The 11213-nt window shown below is 45.1% G+C and overlaps 2 protein-coding genes across 3 annotated transcripts in view; one reads left to right on the top strand and one right to left on the bottom strand.

The window, feature by feature from the left end:
* The window catches only part of LOC110301864, a 15989-nt gene extending 14181 nt beyond the window's left edge, over positions 1 to 1808 (top strand). For both annotated transcript variants that reach the window (XM_021172552.2, XM_021172553.2), the window contains one exon: positions 1561 to 1808. The gene's annotated coding sequence lies outside the window, so the exon portion shown is untranslated. The remainder of the gene's footprint in view (positions 1 to 1560) is intronic.
* Positions 1809 to 3949: 2141 nt separating this feature from the next.
* Bud13 (BUD13 homolog) overlaps positions 3950 to 11213 on the bottom strand; it is a 15137-nt gene continuing 7873 nt past the window's right edge. The window contains exons 6-10 of the mRNA XM_021172422.2: positions 11055 to 11157; positions 10636 to 10774; positions 10216 to 10400; positions 9940 to 10021; positions 3950 to 4316 (exon numbers count right to left, since the gene is read on the bottom strand). Coding sequence (XP_021028081.1) covers positions 4223 to 4316; positions 9940 to 10021; positions 10216 to 10400; positions 10636 to 10774; positions 11055 to 11157 — 603 coding nt within the window. The 3' untranslated portion in view covers positions 3950 to 4222. The remainder of the gene's footprint in view (positions 4317 to 9939; positions 10022 to 10215; positions 10401 to 10635; positions 10775 to 11054; positions 11158 to 11213) is intronic.

Genomic DNA, 11213 nt, shown 5'->3' with positions numbered 1-11213 from the left:
ACACACACACACACACACAACCACCACAGATAACAATAAAAACAATTTAAATGTCTTCTAGGTACAGAAAAGTCCCCCAAACCCAAGAGAAATATTCTGATCAAAATCTAACTACTAGGTGACTATTTTGAAAATATGATCTTAGGTGTGGTTGTGAAGTCAGGGTACAGGAAGTGAATTTAGCCTCCTTACCCTTGGAACTGTGCAAGCCCCCACTCCTACCCCCTTTTATTTTCATTAAGACAGGGTCTCTCTATATATAGCCCTAGCTTTTCTGCAACTCACCGTGTCGACTAGACAGGCCTCAAAGTCAGAGATCCACCTGCTTCTGTCTTGCAAGTACTGGGATTAAAGGTGTGTACCACTACACCCAAAATTTTGAAGTTTATGCAGCCTATGGCACTGCTAGCCTCAATTGAGAAAAGGCATGTCATACTGCCCTCTAGTGACCATCCTAGGAAAAGACAGCCAGCTGCAAACAAGGCAGGCAGTGGTCTCTGGCATTCTAAGGCAGAGAAACAGTATACATCTTAATCAAGGTCAACAGGCACCCAGAATAGAATCTTTATTCTCTTGCTACACTTCAATCTCTGCTTGAAGACATAACAAACCCCTGAGAAGTCATGAGACCCTTAAAACTGCAGTTAGGACGTAAACCTGTGTGTGGAGGAGACCCTGTACAGAAGGGCTGTGGCGACAGGGTAGGAGTTGAATGTGCTCACCTCTGCAGGTATCCAAGGGGATGGCCTGACGGCCTGAAGATTCCTCCTGGAGTCCCTTGGAGGTGTTTTATCACCTTTTAAAACATTTTTTTAATATTATACCTCTATTTCCTTGTTGTATGTGGGCAGGTAGGGTGCATGCCATGTGGCCTATATGGAGGTCCGAAGACAACTTGCAGGAGTCGGCTCTTTCCCTCCACCATGTGGAACTGGGGGATCGAACTCTGGTCATTTGACTTGGCAGCAGGCGCCTTTTTCACTGAACCATCTTCCTGGTCTTAGAAGTCTTGTCTTTTTTAGGGGCAGAGGGTAATTTTACACTTAAAGATATTTGTAGAGTCAGCACAATGTGTTCTTTCCTCTAAGCTTAACATCCTAGGTAACAAAAGGACATCAGAAAATTGAGACAGAGCACTGGGAATTTGTATGAACTAAAAACTAGATTTACCATTAGGTTTTCCATTAATAATTTGTTTTGGCCGATTTTCGGTATTTGTTTTTTTAAAGACAGGGTTTCGTGTAGCCCTAGGCTGACCGCCAAGTCCAAGAAAACCTTGAACTCCTGAGCCTCCTGCCTATACCTCCCAGGTGATGAGTGTATAGCCTCATCTGGTTTCTATGGTGCTGGAGATTGAACATAGGGTACTGTAGCAACTGAGCCCCTTGGCTTCTCAGAGGACGAGATGAGCAAGAGTGGTTTAGAGAACAAACCAGCAGCTCTGGCCCCAGTTCACAATCTAACTTGTAGAATTTTTTCATCTCATAAATATTGATGATATACATAATCATGTTCTTTCTCTCTCCTCCCCCTCGACCCTCCTAAATAACACGGTACCAGGCTTGCTGGCTGTGGGATTTACAGGTATAATCTTCTTACAGAAGTAACAGAAGCCCAAGGACAACACAGCTGCTGTGAGAAGCCTGTGCTAAGTTCCCATGGGGGCCAGGGTGGGGAGGGGCCCTCATTTATTCCCTAAGGGATAGTGCACTGACTTAGATTTTGAGATGGTAGCCTAAATGAGCCTTGGAACCCCCATCTTCCTGCCTCTGTCTCCCAAATTCTGGAATTACAAACATGTCACCATGGCCTGGCTTCTGTCTTCACTGTTCTTTTTTAAATTACCTTTAATTTTGTGTTTGTGAACATGTACACATGTGAGTATGTGAAGGCTCCTTCCACCACGTGAATCCCAGGAAACAAACTCAGGTTGTCAGGCCATTTCACTGCCCCTGACTTAAAAAAAAAAAATTCCACCCTAGGAATTCATATCTTTAACAACTTCCTTAGCAATAAATAGTACCTGCGGGTTGGAGAGAGCTCAGCAGCTAAGAGCACTGATTGCTCTTCAAGAGATCTTGAACTCTTCTTGAGTTCAATTCCAAGCAACCACATGGTGGCTCACAACCATCTGTAATGGGATCTGATGCCCTCTTCTGGTGTGTCTGAAGGACGCTATAGTGTACTCATATGCATAATATAAATAGGTAAATCCTATAATATAAATAGGTAAAAAGAAAATAGTACCTGTATTACTTTCTTGATTCCTGCTATCCAACCTACATAGAGATATTCATCATGTAACTAGTTCATACAGGTTCCTCGGAAGGGCATAGCCAGGACACTACTCTTTTGTTTGTTTGTTTGTTTTTTATTTGAGACAAGGTCTCCCTCGATCCAGGCTGGCCCATTACCCTGGTCTTTCTCCATCTACCTCACAAATACTAGGATTAGAGTCATGGATCTTTGTAACAAGTTAACGCCTCTTCCATGAAAATTACCTACCTCAGAGGGTGTAGCAGCAATAACAATAACTCACAGGAAGATATCTGCAAATCATGCAATCTGGTTAAGGGACCAGTTACCAAAATACAAAATCTACTTTGTTTCTTTAGTTTGCGGTAATGAGTCTGAGACTTGCACATGGCAAAAGCCTAGGCAAACACTCTACCACTGAGCCATACTACCAACCATTCCAGAGATAATTCTTTACATGAAAGTGTGTACAAGCCGAGTATGGTGACACACACCTTTAATCCCAGCACTCAGTAGGCAGACACAGGTGTACTTCCGTTAGCCTGAGGCCAGTTTTCTACATAGTAAGATTCTGAACAACCAGAGCTATACAGTGAGACCCTGTCTACAAAAAAAAGAAAAAATGTGCATATACATATATTTATACACATATGATGTACATGTGTGTATACATATGCTGGGTCCTTATAGATACATGGAAAATGGGTGAAGTCCCTTAACAGACATGAAGATCTATAAAGATGCTCAACACCACCATCCATTATGGAAACCAGCATCGCAGACTTACCACCTTCCATCCACCAAGATAGCTGTAGTAAGAACAGAAGTACAGACAAGGTTGCAGGGAAGCCAAAACTCTCATATACTCTTGGGAAGAGACCTGGCGCTTACTCAACAAGTCAGAACATAGATTTCCATAGGACTCAATGGCCCCACTCCCAAGTCTGTTTATGGATACACACTGATAGCTGCAGAGTAGAAAGTGTTACTCTTTGCATTTAGCTAACCGGGAGTGAGGCAATGGGCTCACTGGCTGTCTAGGTTTGATTGTCTCTATTTTTCTACTTTCACACTTGTCTTTTCCTTCCTGCTTTGTAGAGTTCTGTCAGGTAGTCAATCCTTCATGTCTGCAGTCCCTCGCTGTTACACATTGCCAGTGTCTTCTCGATGTCTGTAGTCATCCTTAACTCTGACATGACCTGCTCTGCTGCACAGAGAGCCCTGCATTATGCAGCAGCCAGAGCAATCGGGTTGAGGTTTGCTGTGTGAGCTGTCTTCACACTGTGGTACAACCGTCATGTGCTCCCACCAGACTTTACTACTTGTTTGGGGTCAGAAGCCCAGAGCCCCATCTGAGCCACACTCTAGCTTCGCTGTACAGTTCACCTGGGTCCTTAATTGCTTCAGGACTGCTGATGTGGTATGAGGCAGGGGTTCTTCTTCATTTTTGTCCATATAACCTAATTTTCTGAGCCTCAGCGGCCACCTTTCCCACTATCATATAACACTGCCTTATCACACACACAGTCCAATATTCCTGAACTTGGTTTAACACCAAATTCTGTTTTCACAGAATACTTTTAGCCACACAGTTAAATTAATGAAAACTGCAATCACTCAATACTCCCAAGACACCCAGAAATTTCATATAGCTGGAATTCTTTCCCAAGCAGAATACCCAGTTAGGAAATGATTATAAAAAAATAAATATGTGTTTATTTTTAAGAAAAAGGAAAGCACTGGCCAAGAACAAACCCTGGGATAAAGAAGTCACCGTGTCCTGCCAAAGCCAGCCAGACAGTGAGGGCACAGCCAAGGTTAGGTGCCTGTCCAAAGGTCAGGCTGACAGCAACTTGCTGGTCTGTGTCTCTTAGCAGGACTCCTTTAGAGCTGGATGTGAGGTGGCGCTACCAGTACCACAGCATCACATGGCCTCAGGGGGTCACATGGCCTGGGGGTGGGGTGGTCACATGTCCTCTACACTCCACTTGTAGGCAAGCTCCTCCACAGCCTTCTTGCTGGCGAGCCTGGCAAAGCGCTTCTGTTCAAAGCCATTGGATCTGCAATCAAAAGAGAAATTCTAGTCAGCCAAAACTCTCATTGTTTACTTTAAAAGGAAGGAAGCCAGGTGGTGGTGGCACATATCTTTGACTCCAGCAATCAGGAGGCAGAGGCAGGCAGAGGCCAGCCTGGACTATAGAGAGTTCCAGAACTGCCAGAGCTACACAGAGAAACCCTGTCTCAAACAAACAAACAAAAAGAAAGGAAAGCTATTTATAGGAAAATATTTAAACCATATGCTAAAAAGTCAAAGCAACAAAACACACAAATTAACCCTCTTCTCAGTCCCAGTTCAGACTTACGGACAACTATCAGACTCTTAGACAACTATTTCAAACCTTTATTATTCTCTACAAAGATTCAACACAGCTCGGCCTGGCCTGCATGGGCTACGGAGTTAAGTTCATGGTTAACCTGGACAACTTCATGAAGCTTTGCCTCAAAATAAGTAGTAAACTGAAGGGATGTAACTCAGTGGTAGAGGCAGAGCCCCTACCAGGCTATGAGCTCAACACACGGTGCAAAACCAAAGCACAACTCACTGTGGCCGATAGCCACAGGCACAATTTAACCATTGGTTACCTAAGTACTGAGCCCTCACTGGCCATCGGGTGCTATGGAAGAATCCGGGCAGGAAAATGAACTACACAATCCCTGTCCTGACGAACTCCGACAAGCGACGCAGACATTTAAACGATAACTAAAAAGCAAAAGCCAGAGCTGAAAAAGTGGCTCAGGTGTTAAAAGCATTTGTTGCTCTTGCAAAACCAAACTGTGACTCCCCGGTACCAGTGGATAGGCTCACAGTCACCTTAAACTCTAGCGCCAGGGGACCCAAGACCCTCTTCTGGATTACAGACACTGACACACAGACACACAACTTCAACCGAAGAGATGGCTCAGCAGTTAAGAACACTGGGGTTCCTCTAGAAAGCCCGTATGTCAGCTCACTACCATCTGTAACTCTAGTCACAGAGAATTCAAAGCTACTGCTGCCCTGAGGGTGGTGCACAGACACAAAGCTAAAACACCCATAAAAACAAACAAAATGGAAAAGTTAAATTAAAAAAAAATAAAAAATAAAAGGAAAAACTGTTAGAAACATGTGTGGGATATCAAAGAAACAGAAGTGGAGGTGGGAAAATATCAGATGAAGGACTAAGCAAGGGCCTTTGTGGGAGTGGCCCCAAGCTGTGCCTGAAAGCAGCAGCAAACCCGCAGGCACAGAAACAAGAGCCCTGGTCTGCGCAAGGGGTGACAGGTTTGTGTGTGTGTGTGTGGGGGGGGGGGGGTCACTGGCATGGGCAGAGCCTAGAGTGTGACAAATGGTATAGCCACAAGTCAACACTGGAAAGACAGGTAGAGGGCAAATCCCTGTGAGCTTAGACAAACTGTAAAAACAAACAAATACAAATTTCATCCAGGAAAGATGGACTTAAAACTGCATTTCAGAGACATCTCTAGAGATGTGCAGTAAGAAAGCTAGCACAGCGGCCTGACAACAGATGAAGGCAGTGATGCCAGGTAGGGATGGCAACAGGGGCCATCGAGAGGAAAGAGCAGTAGGACTGGGTAACTGACTAGTCACAGCCAGGGTCCGTAACCTGAGTGAGCAGATGAGTGAAGATGCCACCCTGCAGGCGGGTATGCTCTGCATGTGTGACTGCGCCTGAGGCACGTCAAGAGCACAAGGGCAGAGGATAGGATTGACGACATATCTGGACCCACACACAGACAGTGGCTGAAGGCCTGGCTCGGAAAAGAGGCAACCGGAAGGAGCAGGGAGGGGTTCCAGAAGGAGAACTGAAGACCACTGAAGGTTAACAGAAAAAGGACACTCACAGGGGCCAAGACAGGACCGAGAACAAGAACAGGTCATTATGGAAGCCAATTCTGGATGAGGTTCAAGTACATAGTGAGTGGACCACCACAAACTTCAAATTCCTTCCCCTTACCCCCACCCTTTTCTCTCTCCAAAATGACACCCCTTCCTTTTTTTACTATTTATTATTTTATATTTATTTTCCTTTGAGACAAAACATTGCACGCACGCGCGCGCACACACACACACACACACACACACACACACACACACACAAGAAATGTGTGTATTTGGGGCTCCAAAGACAGCCAAAGAAATGAAGAGCACAGCAGGCACGGAGCAGCAGGCACGGCTATGACAAGATCTACCTGCAGCTATGGAGCAAGTGCAAGTTCAGGGAAACCCTCCTGCCAAAGATTCTGCAGGGTGACCAACAAGCACAGCAGCCAGCCAGCCTGCAACTGCAGTCCCTCCTTGACCTCAGGAAGAACTGGAGTCAGATTCTAGAAGCAGCCTGAAGGACAGAAGACAATGCCTTAGGCTGGCGTAAGTGGAAAGTGGATTCTGACACTCGAATAGCAATTATAAAACCTGAACAAAATAAATAGTGGTTTAAGGCATGGGTGAGCACTAAAACAGAAAGAAACATTCCAATAGGAGGGGGTTGGCCAGAGGGTACGTTCTCGGTCCAAACAGCTCAAGTAGGCCACAGGCAGAACCACAGGCTGACTGGCTTGAGGTATTAGTGGCAGTGGGAAGAGTGGCTACAAAATTAAGGAGAAGTCCTGGAAGAGAGACATGCAAAGGGGATAAACCCTGGTTATCTACAGCAAAGGTCACACCAAGCTTCGGTGACTCACTATGTATGTGCAGAGGACCAGTAGCAGCCCTGTCAGAGTGCAGCAGCCAGAGGCAAGACCTGAGCCAAGATGTTAACTGCTGCCCACTGCAAGGGAGACGGGCTCAGTGTAGAGTAGAACTCCAGACAAAAATCAGCAGAGAAATGCAGCAGGAGCCAAAGCTCCAGTATGTATCCCTCATAAATAAAAGGCCTAACAAATAAGCCAACTGGAAATGGAAAATAACATGTACTCAAAAAAAGTTAACCAGTTACGGTGTCACTCACACATAATCTCAACAGTCAGGAAGCTATGGTAGGAAGGTCTGAGTTCAAGATCAGTTTGGGCTACATAGCCAGCTCTAAACCAGACTGGCCTACAGAGTGAGACCCTGTCCGTCCCCAAAAGAGAGGGGAGGCAGGGGACAGGTTATTAACAAAAAGCAAGTCTGTAGTGAGCAGAATGTTGCAATCAGCAGACAAAACTTCAAAACACCATTTATAAATATTTTCCAAAATGAGAAAACAGTCTCTAAATGGGTGAGCAGATGGGAAATCTCAGTGGAGACATGCAAGCCATCAAATGGGAATTCTGGACTCAACGCAGCTGAAACATAACAGCAACTGACAGAAAACAACTGAGGTATCAGGACAGTTCTGTAAACTCTCAAGCCACCTTAGCCTAACAGAGTTTTATAAAGCACCATCATCCCAAGTAATTGCTGAATGTATAGTAAGGGCATCAGTCACTAGGGAGAATCAAAAGAATGGGAAAATATTCTACGTGTATTTCAGAGAACTTTCTCAATCTACCACTCAAGTGATTTTCTGATGGTGTATAATAAAAAGGTCAGCATTTGGAAGGTGTGTAAAATTTTCTCAGCCAACCTGCAAGTTACAAATGACCAACATATGATTCATAGTGTGCACTGGTAAAAGATGTAAAGTATAATAAAGACCATGACTGTAAAGATGGCTCAGGAGCTGCTCTTCCAGAGGACCTGGGTTCAATCCCTAGCACCTATCTGTAATTCCAGTCTCAAGGGATCTGACAACCCCTTCTGGCTGCCAAGATTACTTCCTGCACAGACTTACATGTAGGCAAAACACCCAGACATAAAAAATAAAGAGGAAGAAAAAGATCATGAATTGTGCAGGCAGGCGGCACATGTCTTTAATCCCAGAACTTGGTAGGTAGATCTGAGTCCAAGGCCAGCCTGTCTATATAGGGAGTTCCAGGTGAGCCAGGACTACTAGAGAGACCCTGTCTCAAAGGAAAAAAAACCACAAAGATTATAAATTGTAATGCAAAAGTATCAATAGTTCTCTCCATATCTACAGACCACACAACAGCCTTGAAGGAGACAGCTTTTCTGTGTGCCACACCTTCCTCTTCTGCTGGTGACATGGCAGGCTGGGTTCTCTCCTACATTTCAGCTCAACACTTCACAATAGACAAATTCAGAACCCAGCTGTCTACTATTAGTCTAGTCATTAATGTTATTTGCAACTAAAATTATTTGTTTTTTAATAATTAGTTTTCATTAAAAATAGTGGTAATTATATTAGTATATAATGGTTTATTCTATATAGTGAATAAATGCTCTTTTAATTTTTAATATAGTAACTATAAATATATAATAACATAAACAAAAGCTTCTTTAAAAATTCTATTTGTTTACAATTCTATTTGTACACACACACACACACACATTTAAATGAGTGTGTGGAGGTCAGAGAACAATTTGCAAGAGGCAGTTCTCTCCTACCATATGGGTATCAAGACTTGAACTCACATCATTAGTCTTAGCAGCAAGCCCCTTTGCCCACAGAGCCATCTCAGTAACACAGAGTATAAAAGGGTCCTGAGATTGAAACCTCAGAGAACCCTCACACTACAAGCTCATGTTCCATGTGGACAAAGGGAGATGGGATCTGCAACAACTGGCAGAAGCCATCCCATCAGTCAGGAAGCCCAAGTACACTCTGAGACGCTGGCCAGTAACCAGATGAGGGGACAAGACTGGAACATTACCCGGGGCTCCCTCCCAGGATTACAGAGAATTAAATGTTCAAACATGACATGTTAAAGACATAACACAGGGGCTGGAGAGATGGCTCAGCAGGTAAGAGCACTGACTGCTCTACCAAAGGTCCTAAGTTCGAATCGCAGCAACCACATGGTGGCTCACAACCACCCTTAATGAGATCTGATGCCCTCTTCTGGCGCTTACTTATTTATAATAATAAATACATCTTTTAAAAAACCAACACAAAAGCCGGGCAGTGGTGGCGAACGCCTTTAATCCCAAGTACTGGCAGAGGCAGAGGCAGGCGGATTTCTGAGTTCAAGGCCAGCCTGGTGTACAGAGTGAGTTTCAGGACAGCCAGGGCTATACAGAGAAACCCTGTCTCAAAATAACAAACAAACAACCCTCCCCCCTAAAAAAACACACAAAAAAACCCACAACACAGAAAAGGCTCAAGACCACAGCCCTCGTCCACCCTCTAACCCTTAGACCACAGCCCTCGTCCACCCTCTTAACCCTTAGAACACTGAGCATGAGCAGTGTGGCAAACAAAGTGGGACTTGTCCGTCACTCATCCTGAGCTTTTCTGTTTATGGGAAGGAGATGGGAGAAACCCAAGCCTTGAAGCACCGAGCTCAGGAGCTGAAGCACCGAGAGTTGCTTGCTACTCCCTGTGACTGCAGAGTGAGAGCAAGGGTGGAGGGACCTTAGACTCTGGACGAAGCCTACTGTGGCTCCCAGGCTCTATCCCCATGACCTAGGAGGTAGTACATGAGTTGGAGTCAGCCTAGCTAGGAAGTGAGACTCTGTCTCAAAAAGAAGGAAAAAAATAAATATAAAAAAGAAAAAGAAAAAAAAAAAAAAGGAAAAGAAAACCAGAAAAGGTCAAGGTCAGGCAGAAGAGAAAACAAAAATATAGGAAATAGACCCACCTGTCCACTCCATCCCAGCGATACCCAGGCCAAATGTTGAATCTATTGGGAGGAGGAGCAGGACCACTGTAGCGAGGCTTCACTAAAGACAGGAATGAGAAAAAAGAAATTAGCTACTGACACAAGTTAATTCAGAGCTAGATGGCTATGGGAGAAAATTCTTCATGGAGGTTCCTCTGATTTTGATTCAAACTTCCAAACACAAGGGCATTGCAGTAGTGGGCAGCCCTCTGACAACTCTCAGCCACCTCCAGCTCCAGCAGCCCCGAGTCTCACCGTTCTTGTTCTTGTTCTCCTTAGCCTTATTCTTCTTAATAAAGTTGGCCATCGGATCCCCTTCTCTTTCTTGTTCTCTCAGCATCCGATCCAGGTCTTCATCATCTATGTAGCGGGCCAGAGGCTTCTGCATCTCCTTCATTGCATCTTCTACATTCTGTTGCTGCTGCCGGCTCTGGGCAAGCCTGGGCAAAAAGAAGCATCCTGGTTGAGAATTCTCTCCTACACTGAGAGCCCACAGCGCTGCCCTGGAGGACTCCCTCTTTGTAGCAGCCCCAGAATCCCAACAGGTAGCTTGAACCAACCATCTCAAGAGACTGTGCACCTGAGGCTCGTTCGCCCCCTATCAGCTCCCAGAAATGCAAGGCAGTGGCTGGCTCAGGTCTTGCAGTCTAGCTTTGTGCTCAGGGGCGCCCTTACCCTTTCCCCCACTGGGCATATAGCTCATCTCGCTCTGAGTCTTTCTCTGCTTTTCTCCTCTGTTCCAAGCGTTCCAGCTTCAAATTCCTCTTCCGACCAGACTTGTCCCGAAATACAGTTTCAGTGAATTCAAACTGAGCTATGAAGGAAAAACCACATTTTAAAGATACAGGCATCACAGTCAATCACATTCTAGCACTAGAAACCAACGCTTGGGATCTTTTGCTGAAAGACCTCTGCAGACAGACCACAGTGGCTCCTACCAGCATCTTTCACATGCTGGGAGGAAATGAGTGCTTGCACTACTGAGGTAAGCTACGTAAAAGCAAGGAAGTTTCCCATAGCAAATACAAGCCACATGAACAACAGAAAAGAGAGCTACAGGACCGTCAGTGGCCCCTGCAAGCTCACATTTGTACCTCCGAGGTCTGTGGTGTCCTGGTCCTGTTTCTTGAGTTCCTGGTGCTCCTGCTGAACATCAGTGACCAACCCAGTTTTTGCTCCGGAATACATGTGTGCAGCCTGTGCAATAGAAAAGGAATACACGTGTGCAGCCTGTGCAAGAGAAAAGGAATACA

Source organism: Mus caroli, chromosome 9 (genome assembly GCF_900094665.2).
Source record: "Mus caroli chromosome 9, CAROLI_EIJ_v1.1, whole genome shotgun sequence".
NCBI classification, from domain to species: Eukaryota; Metazoa; Chordata; class Mammalia; order Rodentia; family Muridae; genus Mus; species Mus caroli.
Note: the sequence above shows the minus strand (reverse complement) of the source record. Positions and strands in the feature narration are given on the sequence as shown.